Genomic DNA, 25,206 nt, shown 5'->3' with positions numbered 1-25,206 from the left:
TCTGTGATTCCAACATTTCTATGATTCTATATTTAGCTCATATTGTTCTGGTCTTAACGAACTTCAAGAGTCAGACCTAAGAACTTCCATGCAGCAGGATCCAAAAGTACAGTTTCCCAGTTTCCTCACAATGACTCCTCTGGAGTCTCTTAGAATGATACCCTCTGTGATGGAAGAAAACTGCCTTGGGGGTGTGGTATTAGAACTAGGTGATCATTGAGGTCCCTTCCAACTCAAGCCATTCTATGATTCTGTGATAGGATTCTATGATTCTAAAAGTCTTTATTTGATTCCTAGATACTATTTTAACAGTAGCTTCAGCACCAATCTACATTTGTTGTAGTAAGGTACCTAAAGAGGCCAGCATAAGATTACTTATTTTTATGATTGTACATTAAAATACATTTGGAAAGAAGCAAAAGAAATGGATGAGGAACAAAAATTTGTCTACTACTGAAAAGAACAGATTTTCTGCTCTGGGAAAATTTTCCAAGAGCAGTTCACTCATTTGTAAAAAGACTTTCCAGGAGATTGCCAGGAACAGCTTTTAACTTGTTCATCCTAACTTTTAATAATTCATTTCAGAAATTCCTCTTGATTCTATTTCCGGCATCTTAAAAGTTTGAAAAGTGTTTACTGCCACCAAGGGTATGTCCTCGATAAAAATGGTGACCTGTTTTGCATCAGGATGCAATCTCCATGTAATACATATGACTTCAGGCTTGTTGATATGGCTGTATCTCTGTTCCCAACTCAGACTTGTCATTTTCCTGAGTGACACAAGTCATTCCAGGGGAGCAGAATGTAGCATCAATCTAACTCATGGGCACAAGATGATTTCAAGCCATAACTAACTTGGCTACTCTGGACATTTTTCATACTCCTACACAACTCTGCTATTCTGCCACTTTGTGTGTTTTCACAGCTGAAACATTATTCAACCTCTCACAGGGTGGCTGAATCTAACGATAAAATAACCAACCAAAACAAGGTGGTTTCCACAGTCATCTTGGGTTAGCTACATCCAAGTAAGAAAATAGAATTATTTCAGCGAAAATCAGTCTTGAAAAACAAATATGAAAGCAGCTAGCATCATAGCTTATTAAAAACAAACAAACAAACAAACAAAAAACCTTACAGATGAACTAAGTGGAAGAGGACAAAGCAGATACATTCATGTGTATGGATAAGCTGTGAACTTCTTTGTCCTTAAGCTAACTGGAAATCAATTGCATTTCATTCACTGGCACATCCAGAAATGCCTGGGAAGCTCCTGAAACAAACCTTTCTGGGGTGTCTAGCTTAACGTTTCTCATGGTGGAACTAACTGATTTCCAATTAACTATGACTAACTAAAACCATCAGAAATGCTAATCATTGTTCTCTACAAACTCTTCCTCCTAAACTTCCCAGAACATTTTTGGAAGTATGAATTAGCAAGAGTTAATTGAAAACAAAGGTAAAATAATTCACTTCACATGTGAAATGAGTTTCAACTAGGTGGTAACCTGACTGTAGCACAAATCTTTGCTTGATGAGGATGCTAAAATGATCTTCAAGAATATGATGACTAATGAAAAAGGGTAGTACTTTTTTTTTGGTTTGGTGACAACTCATTTTTTCCATTATACCTAGACATTCACAACCAATAACACTGCCCAATGCTTTGACATCACATTCAGAAATTCATAGGCAATTTTCACTGATACCTAAGAGAATCTGTAAATCTATGGCTTACTCAAGTATTCTACAAATAATGAAAAGGTGAGAGAGGCTCTTCATCTTACCACTCATGTATTTTCCTGAGAATGGGCATTTCTGCACTTCATTGGCAATTCTACAGATAGGTCTCTTCCATGAGTGACTTTATAAAGCTATACATGAATATCTGCTATTGAATATGGCTGATGATGATAACAGAGTGCTGTACTGAGAGATAAAAAGTGTTTATTGCATTGTCAAAAACAACAAGATGATTTGCATAAGAATATCTACTGTTTAAATGTGGTATCAAATCCAACGTGTCTGCTCTGCACTGCAATAAATGAATGGCAGTTATGACTCTTTCTTTGGTATCGTGTCTGAGACTATTTTGGTCAAGAATTTGTCAATTTACAATTCCTAAAAAAGACAAGTTATATAGGTGATGGACTTCTTATTACCTGAAACAATTCTACATAGAAGGGAGAGCTGACCAAATGCCAGGGATGGCCAGGATATGAACATAAGAGAAAGAACAGCTTTAATTTTCTTTACTTGGAGTCACATCTCTTCCTTCTCTTTTCTGTTTTTAAATGTTTCCTTTATATGAAATACTATGGTTCAGTGCACCTGAAAATTAAAGACTACTTTGTAAGATCAAGCTTTGAGTCTGTCCATTCATGAAAGGAAATTAAAATCACTGCTAAAAGCTCCACTTTTTATTATACTGATAGAAACCACTCAGAAAATACCAGAAGGAAGAGGAATACTCATTACTACACATGTACAATAAAGAAGACGATTTATGGGTGGCAGTGGTGGTTAATACACTACAATGCGAACATATATAATTAGACATTAGGGTCAATATTCTGATTTTACTCACCCTGTTCCAGCCCTCTTAAACTTGGGATGACTCCAATAAATGGCTTCCCAGTAAAAATTTCTAAAACTTTAACTCGAGTTGCTCTTTTGTAACCTACTTTACATTGATTTAATCAATCTCTCTTAAGTACTTAGAAACTTAGTTTGTGCTTCTTAAGATTGGTTTATAATAGCACATTTAATAAAGTTAATTTAAATCCACTAATTTATAGAGATTTGCCAGAGGCTTTGAAACTTCAGAAAATGTGTAAACTTGACAGTTTGGCTGTGATAACAGCTCAAACAGTGGAAATTAAGCCCTTTGTGCTACAATCAAGTTCAAAATGGATTCCCAGTTCCATAACAAGAAGAAGTACATTTCAAAATGTTTAAAAAATATATAAGAAAACCAAATTTACAAAGGTATTTCAGGGCTAAGCTGAACATTCACCCATGTTTGTCTGTTCAGATTCCCATGCCAATGCACTTGGTCATCACTCTGCCTCAGCATCACAGCTCCCAACATACGCTGAGGTCTCTAGTTCAAAAACTATCTGGATTGTTTTCTACAGACACATTTTTGGACAAATAACAGCAAAGTCTTTCATGCAATATAGCTCTGACAGAGCTGTGAGGTTCTGCTTAGGGCCATTAATTCTGGGTTCCTAATTCTAGTTGTCAGCCTTCCAGCTAATTCTAGATAGGTTTTCTACTGTCTGTTCTAATTTCTACCACTGGTAACCAAATGATAATAGATTATATGCCAGCATGGCGATAGGCAGATTGGTTAGGACACAAAATGTATCCCAGGTGATTGCAAGAACCATCACAGAAAAAAGAATTCAGCTCTTCACAGTGATGTATCATGGAGTTTCATCTCTTAGAGTGAAATGCTTCATTTTATACGTAGTATTTAGATGGTAACTAAGAGATCATTATCGTCATCTGGTTTGCAGAAAATGTCAGCTTTCCTTGAATACAGAATGGAAATTTTTAGGGCTAGTTTGAGAGTTCTATGCCCAAACAGTTAAATGGGAGAGGGAAGTAAGATCCACCTCAACAAGACTTATAGGGTTGCAGTTTTTAAGGGATACAACCTCTATGCTGTGAACCTTTGTTTGGTATTTATAAACTCAAAAAAAAGTCTTTTCTTTTTTCTCTTACTATTTGCATCAAAATATTTGGAAATGTAAGCTAGAATGCATTATTCTTGCACAGAGGTGTTTTTAATCACTTCTCCTGCTTCTATGTTCTTTCTTCCCGTTCTGTCATTGCTTTCCCTCCTGCTTCTGTGTGAGAAACAGAATTAAGGTGTACTGCAAACCAGTGGACACTTGCATAAACAGCCTGCTTTGAACAAGACAGCACGATCTTGGGAGAGGGAGAACACATTTGGCTCTCTTGCCCTACTACAACATACAAGAGGTTCATACAATATTAAAGCATCACATTTTTCTTTGAGACCCCTGAAATGTGAAAAGCAGAAGGATGTGAATGAATAAACCAGATTGGGAGCATTAAAGTGCATCGATTCCAGGGATCTGAGACTGCAGACTGACTGGTTAACATTTGTCATTTATTTAAGAGTGGTTTGAGCAAATACATTTGTAACGAATCTCTTTCAGTGATTTTTTATGAACGAGAGACTAAGTTTACCAAGACTTCTGTAAAACAACTTCTACTGCATCAAATTACTGCATTCCTTGATCTATACCAACACACACACAGACAGCAGCCAGCCACGCTCACACACATGCAAAGCTCCAGCATTCCATACCTCTGCAACAGATACTTCAAAAAAAGAAGACTTAAATATTAACATGGCTATGAAAAAGAAAGGAAATGTAACACTTTTGCCCTGTCTCCAGTACTTTGCAACCAATCTTGACTTCAGGAGAAAATCGGCACTGTCTTCTGCATTACTTGTATTTCCGAGCGAAACTTCTTCACAGAGGATTCATGCAGGATCGTGAGCTGTCAGCTCTGATCGCATTCATCAACACACAGCCTTTAGATTCTATTTCATAACAGGAAAAGAAGATGGCCAGCGTTTTCCTGACAGAAGTAAGTATTGTACGTTTTTCAGTCGGTAAAAATTGGAGTAGTGCTCATTGCCGACGCATTTCCCATTGATAATGAGGGCTGCAAATTACCAGGCAAAAATTATTTTGGTGCACGGAACAAAAAGCAGCACAATCTGCAGAACTTAGGAAGTGATTGGGTTTTCTCCCCCTTCTTTGCATGCTGCTGACATGGTCAGAGTAACCTATATGCTGATCTGATTCCGAACGCACGGTATTCTTTATGCTGCAAGAATAATAGATAGTTTTGTGTGCCATAGCATACACTGCAGAAAAAAAAAAAAAAAAAAAAAAAAACCAAGCCTTTAGGAAAGGCATGTGCTGAACACACAGAGAATATGCAGGATGGAAAAAGACCAAATGTAATTAAAGCTTATAGGAAAGCAGACGTTCCTATTTGCAGAGCTCTGGCTGCATTTCTATGAGAAAGAATGCACAGAATTTCAAATCATCCTCTATTTAGACAATGTCAGAATAAAAACACAATCCACCCTCCCAACCCCCCCCACCCCCTCCCTTCAACCCCAAAGTCTCCGAAAAGCAAATATCCTCAGATTTACAGAGAAAAAGCAATCCGGTGACACTGCTTTACATATTCCTTCCAAAACCAAGAAATCAAGTATCTCCCTGTCCCCAGCTAATGGCTTATACATTCAGATTTTAAACAAAAGCAAATAATAATAATAAAGAATCCTAATTCTCAAGCTTCCTACTTAGCACTGCCTCGCTGTTGATGATTTGTGCGGCTGTGTGTGCGTGCGTGTTTGAGAAATGGAGAGATAGGCTTAAAGTATTTTCCATTTCATCAAAGAGCATATATTACTTTCCCGGTTCACTCCAGCGTTTGGTTTTATGCCCACCCCTTTTCCATCTGCCCATGTCTGAGATGCACAGTGCAGGCGTACAATCATGAGCAGCTTACGACACTCAGTGAACACTAGGTGCCTCTGCATGCTCTACCAACATACTGCTCGGCTGAAGGGAAAGGATTCTTGCTGTCTCTCTGCTCTAAGCATCACCTAACAAGCAAAGCGAACAAAGAATGGGAAATAAAGCTACCCTTAGCCGGTCAGTGAATGCATGGTAATCTCTCTATGGAGTAAAGGTTGTGCCGGTCAATGGTCGTTGCAAATGATGGACATTAAACAGATTGCCAAATCCTGTGGAGTCGTTAGTAAAGAGTTTGGAGTTTTTTTCACGCCACAGTGTTAACTGCAGAGAAAAGGACAGAGGGAGAAGGAGAAGATCAAGCTCATGCACATAGTTCTGAAACTTGCAGGTCCTAGGAGTCAGCTAAAAGCTAGCTGGACAAGCCTTGAGCTCTTTGAGCAGAAGCGAAGTGAGACATTGTGAGCTTGCCAGCCTTGCACAGCTCTGAAAGGGACCGAATTTGTAGCACAGAGGGGTCTTTTTTAGCTCTGCATATAATTAGTCCAAACACAAAGGAAGCAACTGAATGGAGGTTGTCACTCTCTGGAAAAGGGTGGGTAAGACACTTTTTAATTAAATTCTTTCATGAAGAAAGATTTTTTTTTTCTTTGCTGCAGCCTTTAACATGAACAAAATCACTATCATTTTACCTTTGAATGTCTGTGAACTTTAATGCTGCGCAGCTCCTGCATGCTGTAAAGTGAAATATTTGGCTGTGTTTGTTCCGTTTGCTGTTTTGCTTTGGTCTGGGCATTTTTTGTTGTTGTTGTTGTTGTTTATTTTCTTTCTTGTTGCTATTTTTCCTCTTAAATAAAATATGATGTAGAATTTGAAAAGATTCAATGGACATTCTCGAGCATATTTGGAAATATTCTTGCTAATGGATTTCCTTCTTATCGGTCTCTGTTTAAACTGGCTGCTGAGGAAGCCCCCGGGGTTGATATTGTGTACGCTGGGTATCTTTTCTAAAATGCTTCCAGCCGTGAATAGTGGGTGTCCACAGCTATGTCGGTGTGAGGGCAGGCTTTTGTACTGTGAATCACTGAATCTCACAGAGATGCCTCGCAACCTGTCGGGCATGATGGGCTTGTCTCTGCGGTACAACAGCCTTTCAGAGCTGCATGACGGACAGTTCACAGGGTTAATGCAGCTCACGTGGCTCTATCTGGATCACAATCACATTTGCTCAGTGGAGGGGAATGCCTTTCAAAAATTGCGGCGAGTTAAGGAGCTCACCCTGAGTTCCAACAAAATCACCCAACTGCCCAACAACACGTTCCGACCCATGCCAAACTTGCGCAGTGTGGATTTATCGTACAACAACCTGCAGTCGCTGGAGCCCGACCTATTTCACGGGCTGAGAAAACTCACGACTTTGCACATGCGGTCAAACGCCATCAAGTTTGTGCCGGTGAGAATTTTTCAGGACTGTCGCAGCCTGAAGTTTCTAGACATAGGATACAATCAGTTAAAGAGCCTGGCTCGAAACTCTTTTGCGGGCTTGTTTAAGCTCACCGAGCTGCACCTCGAGCACAATGACTTGGTGAAGGTGAATTTAGCCCACTTCCCCAGGCTCATCTCCCTGCACTCACTCTGCTTGCGACGGAATAAAGTCACCATCGTCGTCAACACTTTGGACTGGATATGGCAACTGGAAAAACTGGATCTCTCTGGCAACGAAATCGAATACATCGAACCTCATGTCTTCGAAAGCGTGCCTCACCTCAAGTCCCTGCAGCTGGACTCCAACCGGCTGACCTACATCGACTCGCGCATCCTGGACTCCTGGAAGTCTCTCACGAGCATCAGCCTGTCTGCCAACACCTGGGACTGCGGCCGCAACGTCTGTGCCCTGGCCTCATGGCTGAGCAACTTCAAGGGCCGCTACGACAGCAACCTGCTCTGTGCTACACCCGAGTACGCGCAGGGCGAGGACGTTTTGGATGCAGTCTATGCTTTCCACCTGTGCGAGGACACAGTCGACCCCACCAGTGTCAACACCCTGTCCCCTGTGACCAACAACAGCGACCAAATGTTTGGCTACGGCTCGGCGGCCGCCACGGCCTACGTGCCAGAGGCTGACGAGGAGCCGACGACGTACGCCATCACCGTGACACTGCCCGGCGAAGGCGCGGAAAACGCCGTGCAGATTCACAAGGTGGTGACGGGGACCATGGCACTGATTTTTAGCTTCCTCATCGTGGTTTTAGTGTTGTACGTCTCTTGGAAATGCTTTCCAGCCAGCATAAGGCAGCTAAGACAGTGCTTTGTAACACAGCGCAGGAAGCAGAAGCAGAAACAGACCATGCATCAAATGGCTGCCATGTCAGCCCAGGAGTATTATGTTGATTACAAACCCAACCACATCGAGGGAGCCCTGGTGATCATTAATGAGTACGGATCTTGCTCCTGTCACCAGCAGCCAGCGAGGGAGTGCGAGGTGTGATTTGCCTTGGGGATTTACACAGTGTGCAACCAAATAGCAGCGCGCAGACAGGGAGCAGAGTGGGGGGTTTGTGGGGCTTTGCTGAGGATTTCGCGGGCACTCCTCTGCTGAAATCACAGGAGGAGCTGCCGGCAGAACTTGATATTTTAGCTTTATCATGTCTTAAAATCTTCAGGACAGCCAATCTTAAGATTTCCTATGCTAATACTCCCTTTGAAGATCTGTCAATATTCAGGAAACTGAGAGTGTAAAAAAGGTACTGATTATTGATCTTTTGTAAACTAAGGAAAATGTTTAAAATAAAAAAAAATAGCATTTACAGTTTTTACAGACTGGTGTATATTACCTGAATTGTTCCCTGTATACAAAATGCAACAGTTTAACCTTTTTTTCTCTTCATTGTGAGTGTTGAACCAAAAGCCTGGGAGCAAAGAAGCCACGTAAAATAGGCTGATAAAAATTAACCCAATGGCTTCCTGTTGTAATTAGTGCACCTTCACTTCCATCATTTTACTGGTGATATGAAGCATGACACCAGAATTCTATTTGTGTTCCTGCGCTACCTGTAACTGGATGTTAGTGCAGCCAGTGCACTCCAGAGAGGCTGAAGTTCTGCCCATGCCCCAGGACTGGGTGTCAAAGGGGCTTTCAAGCACAGTTCACCTGTACGTTGCTGTAAGAGCCATAAAAACTGCATCGTAACCCCTAAAAGTAATTTTTCTAAAAATCAGGTCATATTGCAAAGTCTTGTAAAGAAATGAACAAGTGAAATGCTGCTGAAAAAGTGCTAGTCATCGTCTTTTTTGAAACAAAAGTATGAGAAAACCCTAAGTGTAAGGGCTTTTGCTAGCATTTCCCACTTCTATGCTTGCTCTGAGTTATGACCAGAGCAAAGAAACCTTTGCTTTATGCACTGTAGAACCACACTGAGAGGCGAGCAGGAGCAGTTTAGTGCTCACTAGTGCAACCTGTGTGTGTTTGGGGCTCTGAGTGGGACAGAACTATCCAAGCATACTTCTGGGTTCTCTGGCATATGCTAGCAAAGCTCGCCTTGTGCCCATCACTGCCCTCACCAACAGAACAGCCTGAAACCCACACAGAGGCTGAAATCATAGGAACCCTCCCTACCAATGACTGATCCATGGGATTTATGGGTATGAACAGTGAATTGATAATGTAGAATCACACCGCTGCTTTATTCTGATTGCCCTTAAATAAAGGCTTCCTTTCCTTGCATTTTGGATTTTTCATTCTAGTTACATGAACAACCTACTGCTTGATCTTTCAAACAACTCCCCTCATACTAATGAAGGTGAGGCAGTTTTATAACACCAGGCAGAGCATCTTGAATTTCTCTCCATATAGCATAACATGCTAATAAAATGCTGCAGATAGAGAACCAGGAAACATTTTTTTATGCTTTGTACATATTTCCCTATCCCTAAGATGCAAGAGAGGAAAACTCCAGAAATCTAACAGAAATTTTAATGGAACATAGAGGAGTTTTTTCATTTTTTTTTCTCTTTTTTTAGTAGCATCCAAGTGCTATCTACTCTTAGAAGGATACAGCAGTCTTATAAAGAAGAGATTAGGCACAGCTTGTGTAATTTTTTACTGCATAGCAGCTTTTTAGCTGCTAATTTTAACCATAAAGAGTGAGCTTTATATTTTTCCTAACTGACACTACTTTTAAGGGTCAAAACTTACACCTTCCTCTACTTCGTATATACATCACTCTGTTTAATATTAAATATGAGATAGTCTTCTAGTAAAAAAAAAAAAAAAAGTATTTAAAATGACTAATGTTATCAATGGGGTCAATGAGAATATGCATTGGGAGAGGATTCATCAGGGGAATTTTAATAAAAATAGACCTTTTAAATCAAAGCCACTGAAAAATTACCCCCAGGTTTGAAACCAGCTGTCAAACTGGCCCTTTATCCGCTTAAACAACTGTGCATTTCTGTTTCTTTGCTTCAAACACACAGGGGCCTTATCCATTCCCAAATTCTCAATATAGGAACTCTCAATAGAGGAACTTAAGAGCAAAGGTACTGTAGGTAACAGGAGAAATTATTTCATGCCATGCTGACTGAGACCAGAAATGTGTATTTTCCCCTTTAAATCCCTCTCCGAAATCAACTCAGATCTAAGGTTAACTTTGGACTACGTTATACATTCCTCAAATCAACATCCAGCACTGCAATCAGAAGGACTGATTACAGCTAAATGCCAGAAAGCTTCCAAATCCAACCAAGACATTGGAACATATTGTCTACATATGGTTAAAAAAAGAAAAGGAAAAAACAACAAACAAAATCTTTCTTTACATAGTGACCCCCTGTTACTCAAAGGAAATGTATTAGTGCTGTAATGCTTTTGACCCTGTAAATCTGATGCAAATCTGATACTGACAAACAATTATCCTGTGCTTGTATTTCTATGTATTTTTCAGCATAGCTGTGAGTTGTATTTTAAGCACTCTCCCCTGGAATGATTCCTGTTGTTTATTGGTGTTAGCAACCTCAAGCAAAGTTTGCAAGATGTGAGCAATTCCACCTTTGCAATTTATTCACCCCGTGCTTCATGCTCGAGTGACAGCTTGAGTAAATTGAACAGAACATTTGGCTTTCAAGGGGCTTGATTCCAGAAGTGAGGGAAATTTCAGTATTGCCTGTTGCCATTTCTCCTGGAGGGAGGTAATGACCACCAATGGTTTGCCACTCCAGCAGGATGATGGATGAACCCTCCATGGAGAGGATAGCACTTTATTAAACTGTCAAAAATGAGCTGTTTCACAATCATGAAGATTGCAAAAATCTTTTATAACGGTAATGTCTTCTAGAGACAGCTTCCTGATGATCTCCAGATATCTGGATACTCATCTACTGGTGCAAAGAAGACTGCCACCTGTTCCATGGCACAGAGGTGCTCCGTTGCCTGTCCAAATTTATTCTAAAAGTTGATGTGATAAAAACATGGATAATATAAAGGATGCAAGGATTTCATTTCAATTCAGCTCTTACAAACCCATTTATTCATCCTGCAACTGGCTGCTTGCATTGGTATATATGAGAAGTCTTCTATTTGTAATGTATTTATGGCAACTACAGGAATACATTTTCCCCTCACTATTCCTTTCAGATTTCATGTTTACCAGCTGTCCAGACATATGTCATTTCCTCTCTCTTGATCCCCTTACTATGGCTCACTCTATGGCTCCAAAAAAAAAAAAAATAGGAAGAAGAAAGGGAAAAAAAAAAAAAAAGTAAGTACTTTTGGTGTTAGCTGTGACAGTTTCTTGTTCAGATTATTGGGAAATATCAAAGGAAATAAAATATTTTAAATGGTCCCCTTTGAATGTTCCACTTAACATGACTAATCTGCCTTTTATAATTAGGTAATTAACTTTTTTTTTTTTTTTTTTTAGTGTTCTTAACATACAAGATGGTGAAAGGCATGAGAAAGAGCCATCATTTTTGAGGATGGTTAACACTATCAGTGTTACAGATCTCTAATATGCAATCTCTTGCTGCTAACATCAATACACACTCACAGTGCAGCCAGTGATGAAGGAACTGTTGCTGTGTATGCTATGAATGTATATAAGGGATAGTTTATTTTCTTTTCTGTCTTTTTTCCTTTTGTTCTGTACTAAAGAAAAAAAAAAAAGTGATATGAAACCACAGAATCAATGCTAATGTATCACATTCTGCTTCTGGCCTGAATATATAAAAATACAAAGAAATTCTGTGTTAAAGCTGCAAATTCCCTCCTTTACCATGCTGTCTGAGTACTGCAGGGGGCTAGTGAAAATGCAGCTCCATGCTTGGGTATTAACTGCCTTGCACATGGGTGCAAAAATCATTACTGATACCTAAGGATATTTTGTATTCTGTAGTACATGCTCCGTGATTCTATGGCAAAGGTGTTGAGAGGTACTTGAAGTGCACCTAGTTGGTTGTTTTCTTTGGCTCCAGTAAAAAGCCCCTCATTTGCTTTTGAAATGGACTAAATTTGTTTCTTGAACATGTCTGGCTCTGCATTAATAGCGAAAGGATGCTCTGAATATCCCTTCCCTCCAGCTTCTCCAGGGGTATTCAGAATGGCAAATAAGTATTAATAAGGAAGCTTATTAGTAGTGCTACGATAATAATAATAATAAAAGAAATGATGAGGTGACAAAAAATGAGGCAAAGGACTGGAGAACTGAAAAGGAAATGAAGCTGTGGTTTGGCTTCGTCTGCCTTTTCGTTTGAAAGATGGTAAATCTAAAGGACCAGCACAGATGAAAACTGAGACCGAATGTGGGTGAAGAAAGCAGTTTTAAAATCTCTGCAAGCAGGGATGAAACAGCTCCTGGAGAGGAAGGCACCACAGCAAACAGCTCCATTGAACAAGAAAGAGAAAAGGAAGGGGCAAGGGCGCAGATGAAAGGGAAGATGAAACCTGGTGAGAAGGCGAGGGGACTGCCACACACACCAGGTAAATGTGATTTCTCAGTGCCTTCACCTCCCACATGGCAAGGGCAAACAGCAGTGGTTTGAAGAAGACACCCAGCCCCTCTCTCTCTTTCTGTCTTCTCAAAAATACACGTTTTGACATGGATTAGTGGGCACAGTGAGGATGGGTTGATGGTTGGACTTGATCTTAGAGGTCTTTTCCAACCTTAATGATACTATGATTCTATGTTTGTTCACTTTTCCGCTGCCTATTCCACTACTTTTGCTGGTTGGTCTTCCCATCTACCCTCAGCACAGCTCACATGCAACTTCTAGAAAATAAGGCTTTTATAACCAACTTATCTCTTTTTTTTCCATCCTTTAAGAAACATTCATTTACAGAGAAGGGGATGGTGAGCTTCAGCAGATTCTGCTGCTGAAATGCATCCATGCTCGTTCTCCCTCATATTCAGCTTCTGTATTCATGGCTATTAAGACAAAATATATCTGAGGTATTTTTGCTGGTTCCAATTTATCTTCACGCACGGAGGTTATACTTTTTCTTGACTTCCTCGACCCATTCTAACATTAACAAATTGAGCATTTATATGGGTTTCTTTCCAAACATGAAGTTGATTAGGAATTTAGGAAACATTGGTGATTTAGAGATTAACCTTTTTACAGAATTACTGACATAAACCAGAGCCTATTACGCTATTAGAATCTACATAAAAGAAAGCCAACTGAAAAGCATATTTAGAGCCACGTAAAAGACTTTCCATCCACCAGTTTACTTCTTTTTTACAGCAGAGAAATCTGATGAAAGGAAAGGAGTGAGCGCAATCCACCTCTAAAGTTATCTAGAGGGAAGCAGGGCTATAAAAATATTACAGAAACCAAGCAACAATCTTCTGCTGGCATGACAGAGCCTGTAATCGGGTGGGTGGCTGTGAAGAGCCAAGCTGAATGCTGCAGAGCACTGTAATTTTATTGCAGTGTGGCTGCTTTAAAGCAAACCCATTTGCAATGAAATCTGTACTTCCGTGAGAACATGGCAATTGTTTTTGTTATAAAGATAACGTCACTTGTTGGCATTCAGAAGCAATTATTCAGCCTTTAAGCCAATTACTGCTCCAACTCACCCTTGCTGGTGTGACAGTTGGGTGAGAGAGGCAAATGTAGCAGGCTGCGGTGGCTAAAGAACAGCATCGTGTGTGCCTGTGCTTGGCAAACAGCACATAATATGCTGCTAAGGCACTTCTTATTTTAAACCATTTTGCTGCTCTCGTGTTCTTCACATCCTCACGCAGTAACTACAGCCAGAGATGTCCTTCAGCATGGGTGCTATGGGAACCCGACCGATCCCGTGCCGTGACTGAGCTAACAATGCCTACACCCGAGATTTCAAAGGTAATAGGTGAGTATAAAAATCGACTTCATCACAGAATTACCATTTTGAGCACAGCAGATTTATCTGATTGGCATGCTTGGAAACTAAGCTCATCCCCTGCAAAATTTGTTCTGGCCTTTTTTTTTCAGACGCATTCCTGTCCTAATTGCAAACCAGAGCACGGCGCCAGAGAGAGGACTTAAAATTGTATTTTCAGTAAAATCTGAGATTTAAAAAAAAAAAAATAAATGCATGGACATATCAAACTGATTAAAAGGGCTTATCCAATGAAGGTGATGCAGCTTATATGTAATAAATCTCAGTAAAGCAGCACACCTCTGTACCCTAGTGGTTACAAAGAGGTATGAGCAAGCATCCTAATAGCTGAGGGACGCAGCACAAAAACAGATTGCTGAATATACTTTACAATATATTAATTCCCTCTAATTTTTTTTATCCCAGCTTAACCATTCTCCCATTTTCCATTCCCAGAATTTCACAGGCAGAGTGAATCAAAAGTTGGTGGGAGGGACGCCCTGAAAATCCCAAACTAAACTGCAAGAACAGCCCACAGCTGCAGAATTCCAGAGATTCGGATTCCTTTATCAGCTGCCAGCCTTGTGAAACGCATCTGCAATCAAACCTGTTTGCAAGCTGAGAGCAAATCATGCTCCTGGGAGTAAACCCAAACCTGCCTCTAACCCAATGTCTCTGCTGACAATTTGGCTTGCCAAGAGGTCTGGTGGTAAATACTAATAAATAAATAAATAAATAAATAAATAAATAAATAAATAATAATAAAAAAAGTTCATAATAATGAGATAAACAACCTTGGGGGTTTTTGCCCCTTTTTTCAAACTTTGCTCCATCCTAAAATTCATGTTGACAAAGAACTGATTCTCCAATCCAGATTATTTCCCAAAGCAATTTTCCGACAGCTAACAGAAATTTGTGGCTGCTGCTTGAAAGTTTGCAATCTTCATACTAAAGAGGCAACCACACGTCTAATGTTTACCTTTGTTTCATGTAAATGTCACTCCATGTTGGACATTCAGTATTTCTCTGCCTGCATATGCAACTCCCTTCATCTTCACACCCATTGCTGCTGTCAGATGAATTCCCCAAACAACTGCTTGTGATGAATTTAACATCTAATTGCTGTAAACTAATAAAGTGATTGAGTCCTATGGTCCTAACCATAAAGAAATGATAGAGACAAAAGACACTGCATATGGTGAGGCTTAGGGCTGCGGAAAGTGAAGGGCACTGAGCATCAGCTGCAAAAAGGTGAATTACACAAGACATAAGAAAACTGTACTAAAAGAAAAGGGGACAGGTGCCCACAGTAGGTGAATCAGGAAGAGAACGAGGTTATAACCAACATAGGAAACACTCGTCAAGGGATAGCAAATACCTGTGGCAATATTAAATGACATACTGAGAACAAACAAACAGCAATCCATGAAGTCCAATTAAACCAGGTCCTGAGCTTATTTCCCTACTGTTGTGTTTTTGTGCTTTAGTGGTGGTGGTGGTTTTTCGGTGGGTATATTTTTAAAAATCTAACTATTTGTTATCTGTTATCTTTATCAATGACATAGGATTATCAATGACAGTGGGATCAAGTGTACCCTTAGAAAGTTTGCAAAATAAAGGCACAGGCTGCTAGAAAGTCACAGAATAACCAATGTTGGAAAATACCTCCAACATCATTCAGACCAACTGTCCACCTACTACTAATATTTCCCTACTAAACAATGTCCCTTAGTACAATATCCAAACATGTCTTGAAGAAGAAGCTGTGGATGTCCCATGCTTGGAGTTGCCCAAGGCCAGATTGTAGGGGACCCTGGGCAGCCTGATCTGGTGGGTGGCAACCAGCTCATGGAAAAGATTGGGGCTGCATGGGCTTTAAGATCCCTTTAAATCTAAGCCATTCTATGATTCTAAGGCTATGCACAAAACTGGACCTTTGATTTTTGCTTCATGTATAAATATGCCAAATCAATAGTTGTACTTCTTTGATGGGCAGCATGTGCAGGTTCTATTTTTATTATATTTACTATAATTCTATTCTATTGGTTTTATGCATATATTTCCCTGATTCCAGCAACTGTTGGGGATTACACAGTTATTCTACATAGCAGAAAAAAAAACTTCCCAAAAATGTCCCCCTAAGTTGTTTTTTGAAGTCACATTTCATGTCTTTCATAAAAAAGGGAGATGAAAAGTTCCCTGTTTTTTTTCTCTAGATATGTTTTCCTGTTATGAAGCACAACCTAGCCCCAATCTGTCATTTTTCATTAGCAAAGGAGTCAAGTTATGGCTGTTAATGACAACTCTTAATGAGAATCTGATAAATAAGTTCTGGAAAATCAAACTTGAAACAAACACTAAAATCTATGTCAAACCTATTGTTTTCAAGTAAGTGAAATGTTAGTAAATGGGAAATAAAACTTACAGCTTTTAAAGAAACAAACTAGTGCGTTTAAATTGGCAAATCATTAGGACAAAATGTTATTTACCAAGATTAAAAACAACAACAACAAAAAACAAAACAACAAAAAAGAAAGTGCAAAAATAAAGTGGAGGAGCTGCTAAATATGCAGATTTCTAGTAAGTGTAGCTGTTGCACCAAATACTTATCCTATCTTGAACCTGAATAGAGATTATCCTAATGGACTGATAAATCTTAAGCAGTAGCTTTTACATTAGTTTAAAGATCTGTTAAGGTCTGTAATATCATACAAAAGGGATAAATTGACTGGGCTTTTGTGGAGTAAGGGCAAGCTTCTTTATTGTCCATTATTTCTTGCATTCCTTAACTTTGAACTGCTTTAAGTGACATAAAAGCAGAACATTTTCTATCTGGATGTCCAAAGATCTTTTTAACAAGCTCATCTGAAAGATATTTAGGCTCCAGTAAGCAAGACAAGATCCACAATCATAGAAAAATACCTAGGCACCCAAAGCTACAGTGACTTTTTACTCAATACAGCAAAACAGGGAGTGCAGCATGCTCCCAAAGCCAGGGCTGCTGAATCATCCTGGCAACAATCAGGAAATATTTGACAATGCTTTTCAAATGACAGATTACTTATGCTGCAAAAAGTAATGAAAATCAGGAAGATGTGCAGACGGACTTCCAAAACCTGAAGATTGCATAAGATTTGATGGATGAAATTCTCAATTGTCAAATACAAAGCAAAAGACGCAATAGAAGGAAAACTGTTCATGCATGCCTTGAAAATGTAAGTTATATGCAATAATTAAACAACTATTATTCTGGATATTACATTGAAAATCTCTGCTCAGTGTATGGAGATTAAAAAAAAAAGGAGAAAAAAAGAAAGGTTAAATAATATCTGAGATGTATGCATAAATGAACAGCACTTCAGAAATTAAATAGATTGATATTACTCTGCCTTCTGTTAGAAAATCGTCCCTAGCTCTGTTAAGCATAAGCTATGAAAGGCTATAAGTGGGTGACAAAGATAAGCTGCTGACAAGTAAAGGGAAGAAAGATTTGGGAAAGTTTTTGTAAAAGGAGATGTGCAAAGAACCTGGGCATTCGGCTAAAGCACAACAGCAAAACGTGTATCCATTCCCCCTCTAGTGGCCAGTCCACACAGGGTTACTGCAGAAAAGGCAATACACTGGTAACTGATTTTAAAGCAAACACATACCTGCTCTTTTTCCACTCACAACGTTATGTAACTTCAAATTATATTACTGTTATTGTGCTACTCCTCATTAAACTGCCTGCTGTATTCTTTCCTTGTTGCTTGTCATTAGTCAGAGCCAAAGCTAGTTTACAGCAGAAGTAAGATTTTGTGATATGCTCTAACGTCCAAGAGAAGGATATGGAGTGTGATAAGGGCCTGTGTACACTTTAGCAACAGAAATATTCATAAATAAAAATATAGGTGTCTTGTACAAGACACCTATAAAAAAATAGGCATTAAAAAAGGAACAGCTGTATAGAATTGGGAACAGGGAATTAATTGAGTCCATCTACCTTTAAAATCTTTTGGATTAAAAAAGGTGCTCGTTTAGGAACAGTGGCTAGGATGAGACACACTGTGGGGTGGACATGGCCTTTTTTAGTTCCCAGCCATGGCCATATGCATGTGGAGAAGTTGAGGCTGGAGGAGACTCACCCAACTCCATGTTTGCAATACACGCAGGTTGTCCTTGCTCTGATAGCACTTCCTCTATCTTCTATAGGACATTATTTAAAATCATTATTTAAAAAGAGATATTTTTACCCATTTCTCTGCATAACACAGTGTAACAGGCCATGTTTTGTCTCCATCTTTTAGCAGTCCTACCCAAGCACTTCGGTGGACCAAAGGAGATGCTAAGCTGGATGAACAAAGAGGGGCTGCTGAGGAATGAAAAGGAGCTGTGCTCTGATTCTTGAAGAGATAATGCCAAACTGCTCATTGGGACTACTTGTGTTTCTTTTTTAATTTCCTCTCTTTCACAAAAAATAAGACAGTAGAAATCTGGTGCTTGGAGCAGAAATGAACACTATTTGGTTGCATTCTCAGGGAACCTGCTATGTCCTCAAGCTAATAATCTCTATATAAAGGTTGTGGTTCATTGGAAAGGCAAGAAATACCATGGGATTATGTTTTTCTCTTGTAAAATCTTTCTACCACTTAAGTTTTTCAACCTCTGCTTCAAACATCATCCTTAGGAGTGTTTGTTGTTGTTGTTGTTGTTTTTCTTCCCAATATATATTAATTAGTATATGGGACAGACAGACAAATTAAGTAACCCTTTCTACAAATGATTTGTGAAGAAATTACCCAAGAACATGTTTCTGATTAAAGCTCACAACAGACCAATCACACTTGTAAATAATTGAATAAATAAATTAACACTGTATGTTATTGCACTGCTTTTTTATGAGTTGTTCTGAAATTACCAATTAACCATTGTAGGCTGTGCCTTTCTGTATCTTACAGTGGCTTTTGGTGAAGACCAAATTCTAGTTTAGATGGAGCTCACAGCTGGCATTTTCATGTTAATTTGAATATGTTGTTACTAATTTGTTCAACTGAAACTAAGGAATGACACAATAAACAAGGCACAGTTTGACTTCTCACATTTTAAATTAAAAAACAAAAAAACAAAAAAACCATTTCCAATGTGTCTTAATAATTTTACCTAATTAAAAATATATAGAAAACAGATTATTCAAATGATCTGTACATAGTAAAGTGAGCAATTTGCTCTTCCAGCATAAAATGAATTCATTACTATCCACAGTCAGAGCAAATATGATGGTGTATCCTTTAGTGATGCAACTTCTGACACAAGTTGTATTTTAATATTCACTGTCAAGACAGTTTCAAGGTTAAGAATATAAGGAATTTTGCAGACAGTAAAAAATAGACAAAATGCAGTTGAATACCACTACGATGGGCATAGGGTGGGAGTAAAAGCACACAGAGAAATCTAAAGACAATCTGCCAAATGTGGGAAGAATGCATCCACACTGACCCACCAAGGACATCTACTTTTCCACCAACACTTACAGAGAGGCATGTTACAGAAAGTGAGTAATAATTAATCGCAAGTGAATGGCTTGGAGCAGTTGGTTGAGCACATCATATTAGGTGGGTACTTTTTACCTATTATTTACTATAATAATACGCCTATTCATAAACAAATTTTCCCAGATTTCTTGTCACAACAGACAAAAGGCAATCCTTGACCTTTAGCTAATGAGCCATACGTTCCTACAGATTTAAGAAATAGGGGTCCTTCAGAATGACATCCTGATGTATGCTGTGATTTACTTTGAATGACATTACCGGAGTAAATTAAATGCCACGTTCCAGACTAACTCATAGGTTTTTAATTAATAACATGAGCAATTCTTTTTGCATTACAGATAACACATTTTACAAACTACCAGAAGCGTTTTTATTACTAAACTTATCTCAAAGGCTCTCTCCCAGTGTCTGCCGCAATAAAATAAAATAAAATCAATCATAATTGCAATGGCAGATCATTTTTCCCTTCATGAAAATTAAATATTAAAAGCCATTTAATTAAATGGAACGATAACTGAATCACTTTAAGAATTCAAACGAAGGATGCTCTCCCCAGGTGCTGAAATGTAGCATAGGAATGTTTTGCCACAGGGAAACAATCCTGAACAAAGTAAGCTATTCTGAGCAGGCATTTGTAAACAAACTCCTCTGTGACAAGGTCATCTCTTGATAATTTCAGTTACAAACTTTTACCTTTGTCTGTCTGTTACACACAGAATGACAGCACAATCTTCAGGCAGGCCACATGTTCTGAACAGTAGAACTACAATTCTGTTTGATATTCTCACTTATTTTAGTAAAAAAAAAAAACAAAACAAAAAAAAGGAGCAAGTTTTCTGAGAACTACCTGCTTCAATGTGCCTAACAAACATCATTCTGTTTACATCATTCAATCAGCTTTGCCTCAGCTGCAGCTTTAAAATACATAAGGTATGCATGTTTTCCTTGCGAACTCTGCAAGACGTTCGACTCTACTTAGAGAACTGTTTCCTATCAGCAATAAACACTGGGAAAAAAATTCCTATTATTTTTAAATGCTCTTTTTTTTTTTTTTTTTTTTTTTATCCTACTTCAAAGGTTTTATCTAAACTAGAGCTAACTGTGTGTTAGTCTGCCTTTCCCCTTGATGAGTTAAAGGGAGAAAGTTCCTTTATATTTCTAAAGTAATTTGTTAAGTATTTTATGACTGTATTCTATTTCCAGACGATTAAGGAAGAAATTTCACTGCCAAAAGAGGAAGAAAATAGATCTGCAGATGTAGCAATCTTGTAAAACCCAGAATTCTGGAAAAAAATTTTCACACTATCATCAAGAAAAAGAATAATTCCCAAAACTGTCGCAAGTCTCTTCCTACAGAGATTAAAAGGACAATGATACAACTCCTACGTGACTGTTTTCAACTGCCTATAACAACAGACCAGTTTCAGTTCCACTCATTTGACTGTGTATTTAGGATTATTTCATGCCTGTCTCTTGATTCCTGTATTTGTTGATGCTAGGCATTTCTTTTTCAAGGTGAATACAAGATTTTTTTACTTAGAGCTGTGTGAAAAAGAACGGGTCCATCACTACAAAGTAAAGCATCAATTGGGATTAAAACTGTAGAAATCACATTTTTTGAAACTCTTGCCAACTACATAATGATGCCCAAACTGACTTTGTGCCAGGTGGCTTTGGCTAACAGATGGAATGGTGCATTTTTTTTCACTCTTCATAAACCAAGCTCCATTCCAAATATTGTGAGACAGAAGTATCTAAATTAATGATTGACAGTTACATATGCCTAATAATTAATTAAACCGTAATTACAAATTGCATTGGGTCCTTGGAACACTTAAGAGAAATTGAAACATATGATGGTGTCTTTACAGCAATATCTTGAAATCAAGGCTAACTAAAAATATTGGTATGAAAAGATGCAGTACAGACAATAGAGGTTTTGTGGCAAGTCTCTTAGAAATGCCTAAAACAGGAACATTTAAAATTGTTCCTGTAAGACTGTTTTTCCAAATCCCAAATCTCACCAAAAACTCACTAAAATCAACCAGTAGTTGTGACCAGACCTAGAGCATGCATGATTGTGTCAACTAGTAATGAATACAGCAACAATAAATCCAGCATAGTCTCAAAGCATTGGGCTTCCAGCTTATAAGATTAACTGTGCTGAGGACGCATTTCAGATTGACGAATGTGACAAGTTATCAGTCGTTTTCATGCTTGAAACTAAAAGGCACAAGTAGTCTACAGTGGAGCTGATCTCCTCCCGTTAAGTATTTCCCTAAACATCTCCAAACATCACTGATTTTCCAGCCATGCAATGACCCTCAACAAAATCTCTTGAAGCTGAGAATAACAATAAATCCATTTCCCCTTCTGCCACGAGAAAATAGCAATTAATTAAAAAAGAACAACAACAACAAATGCAGAAAATGAGAGAAGCTTTTTGTCATACTATATTAATAACCTTATTTCTCCTATCACAAAGCTGTGCCAGAAACACTGATTTAATAAGCGCTGCAAAGCAATTACCATGCAAATAGTAACAACCAGTAATTTACTTATTTATTTATTTATAGTAAAGTCCTTGTTTTGGCTAGCAGACCACAATAGCAGATCCCAATAAGGTCAGATAATTGCAAGATATTTCAAGTATCTAAATAGCTGTGACACCAAACATATGAACCATCGGTTTTGCACTGGTCTGTTGGTCTCCTTGTAACTTCAATCATGAACAACTGAGGGAGCCAACAGAGGAATAACTGAGACAGCAAAAAGAGAATTGAAGCAAAAGGGAGGAAAGTGTTTAGGAAAGTGCTCTTTTGTCAGTGACACCAGCTAAGATTACGCTGCAAAATAATGCAGGTTTTAAGCCTCCTATTAGGAAATAGCACTCCCACACTAACTCCTTCCTTTGCCCCAGTCTTTATAAGAAACATATTATCTGGAGTAACCAAGTCAATTATTTTAAGCAACATACAACCATCTATCTATAGCACAGAACTGAAAACTTGCATAGATTATGCTAAAGTACATGTTCAGCTTTACAAGTTGCCTAATGATTTTCTTGTCCTGGACTGGAGCTACATGATCTTGCCTAAATAACTTCATTTCCTAGTTCTTCATTTCACTCACAGAAAAAATCACACCAGAGTGCTGTGACACTCACTGTAAACATCTGTTCTACAGTGAATGGTCAAAATATGACTGTTAGCATTCCTTCAGTACAATACAATAAGTGATGGGTGGTATGATTGGTGATAGATGGACAGTTGGACTGGTTGATTTAGGAGGTCTTTTCCAACCATGATGATTTTGTGTTTTTTGTAAACAAAATGGTCAGAGAAGAGATTTGGTTGTATACTATCTCTAAAACTAAAAGTGAGTTAAGGTTCAATTTGCAAATGCAGGACAGGACTCAGTATTTTTTCTAATTCCACTGTTGTAGGATGGTAACTAAATGGTCAAAACATGGCATAGGAAAACTTTGCTTTGTTTCCCTCACCATTTAAAAATTTAGATGATTTCACATAGATTGCTTCTACGTAGGTCATCCCCTGTTTATTTCCATGGAAACGACAGCAGATACTCTATGGAGGAATTCAATGACACACTTTTACTTCATAGGCACTTCCGTGTCAGATGTCATTTTGTAAGACAACACCTCTGCTGCCATCAGTCACATGGCAACAAAACGTAAGAGAATATTGATAGGAAGGTTCAACTGTCACTGCCATATTGCCAACATCCACCTCTGACGCCATGGGCCAACATAATAAATGAAGGCATTACTTTCAGAGTAGCTGTCATAATGAACAATGAAAATGCTCCAAATATAGAATAGAAACATATTTCTGTGTATCTGATGATGAGAAAAAGAAAATTAACACTATCATGTGTTCTAAAACTTCTGAACATTTTGAGGAGGAAGAAAGGAAGATGACTTTCTAGTTAAAACTGATGAATATACAAATATCAACATTGTTGTGCTCAAGATCAAGTACAAACTGCATCTGTGATATCATTTACAGAAATAGGTAAGCAGTGGAATGCAATTTCTATCTATAAATCATTTTGCTATAGCCTTCTACTTCAGTACTCTTAAATAGGAAAATGCAACTGAAGTTATTTTAGTTAAAGGCTGTACAAAATAAATCCTTGTGGCAACACTCATCTGTCAGGGGATTTGATGCTCTCCAAAGTACTTGTTGGTATTAAGCAAGCAATCTCTCAATTCTAACAGACTTTGTTATTGATATGCATGATCTAAGTAGTTTATTATTTTTAGTTAAGTGTGAAGTGATATGTCAACAAAACCCACAAAATTAAGGAAACCACATATTACAAAACCTAAAATATTGAACTCCTGTATGAAACAACTACAGATAGTTGTGTTCTTGTAGATATAATAACATGGCTAACAATTAAACAATATCTCCTAGGAAACTGGGACAAGAAAATATATCTTGGTCAAGTCTGACATCTCTAGACAGACTTAGGAATCCTCATATAAGCAGCCCAGCAGAAGCCAGAAAGACCATTGGAAAGCTTCTAAAAAAGCTGACAATAAAACAGACAAAGAAATTGACACAAAAATTTCAGATCATTTGAGATGGTTAGTGAAAATGTCATTGGATTTCTAAGCTCAAATCATTACAAGACTAAATGAATCAAGAAGCCAGGTAACGGTAAATGGAAGATGCTATGTTTATGCAGGTTTATGCACAAGCTCAGTGCCTTTTTCTGAAAACACTTAAATACATATGAGCAAACAAATGAATATAAAAAAGCTATGTTGTCTTTGGAATTAAAATGTATTTTCCTTAGTTATCTTAAATATCGAATAACCTTACCTTATCCCTTATTATATGATATCATACCTGGTATGATAATGGTGTTAATACTTCAGTATTTTGCAATCTGAATCTGCCTGATGTCCTCAATAATTCTTTGGGCAAAATGACAGTTGACATGACAAAATCAGGAACACATCTAGCATTTCTCACAAACCTACGTCAAAATACATAGCCTTGACTCTTTTCCTTTGCCTAGAAGTGGGAGTATCCACAGGCAAAGAACCAAGTTTTAGACACAAGTTTTAAAAATACAGTATTGGTGGTTAATAAAGCAAACTGTTTACACTTGAACTTAGCACAGATATTTAGAGCTTGCATGATTATATTGCTGGACTTATTCTGTCTGGTAGATTATATTGCTGGACTGATTCTGTCACTGCTAGATCAAATGTGATTTTCTAGCATATTTTTTGGTATGACTTCTTCCTCTCCAAGCATGGATCAATTGCTGTATTTTCACAGAAAATGGAAGTTGACCTAGTTATGCTATGCCATTAACCTTCGAAAACATAATATATGTAGATGTGTTGATTAAACTCCTCACTGCTGGACCCTTGCAGGAAGTAAAGTGAATTATGCACAGAAGGAACTCACTTAGAATTTCTCCTGTTTTGTTTAGGTTTTTGTAGCAAACTGGTTATTTCTATACCTTTCCTGAGAAATTGGTACCTCAACCAAGGTATCAATCCAAGTTTGATTTTTAAAAAACTGAAAAGTATACCAGTAATACAAAGAAAACATAACCTTACAAGGAGATGATAAAACTAGCATGGCTTCACCAAGGACAAGTCCTGCATGACCAACACAGTGGCCTTCTATGATGGCATAACTGCATCGGTGGACAAAGAAAGAGTCACTGGTATCATCTATCTGAATGCCAGTAAGGTCTTTGACACAGTCCCTTTAACATCCTTCTCTCCAAATTGGAAAGA

At 38.3% G+C, this 25,206-nt stretch overlaps 2 protein-coding genes and 1 long non-coding RNA gene across 8 annotated transcripts in view; 2 read left to right on the top strand and 1 right to left on the bottom strand.

Annotated features, from left to right (window-relative positions):
• CTNNA2 (catenin alpha 2) overlaps nt 1-25,206 on the bottom strand; it is a 453,719-nt gene that overhangs the window by 136,846 nt on the left and 291,667 nt on the right. The gene's annotated exons all lie outside the window — the stretch shown is intronic.
• Nucleotides 5,177-9,818, top strand: LRRTM1 (leucine rich repeat transmembrane neuronal 1). The gene has a single exon (XM_052682470.1). It carries the CDS (start codon nt 6,457-6,459, stop codon nt 8,020-8,022), a length of 1,566 nt encoding a protein of 521 aa, XP_052538430.1. The 5' UTR covers nt 5,177-6,456; the 3' UTR covers nt 8,023-9,818.
• LOC128080375 (uncharacterized) lies at nt 11,680-19,349 on the top strand. Its single transcript, XR_008206632.1, has 3 exons — nt 11,680-13,881; nt 14,347-14,591; nt 18,177-19,349. It is a non-coding gene; the product is annotated as an uncharacterized LOC128080375 (long non-coding RNA).

This window comes from Tympanuchus pallidicinctus, unplaced genomic scaffold (assembly GCF_026119805.1).
Source record: "Tympanuchus pallidicinctus isolate F22 unplaced genomic scaffold, pur_lepc_1.0 scaffold2, whole genome shotgun sequence".
Classification (NCBI taxonomy): Eukaryota; Metazoa; Chordata; class Aves; order Galliformes; family Phasianidae; genus Tympanuchus; species Tympanuchus pallidicinctus.
The sequence above is the reverse complement of the archived record's forward strand: the minus strand, read 5'-3'. Positions and strand labels throughout refer to the sequence as shown.

Excerpts from the sequence above, each read along its gene's own strand:
- LRRTM1 (XM_052682470.1), top strand. The coding sequence starts at position 6,457 with ATGGATTTCCTTCTTATCGGTCTCTGTTTAAACTGGCTGCTGAGGAAG.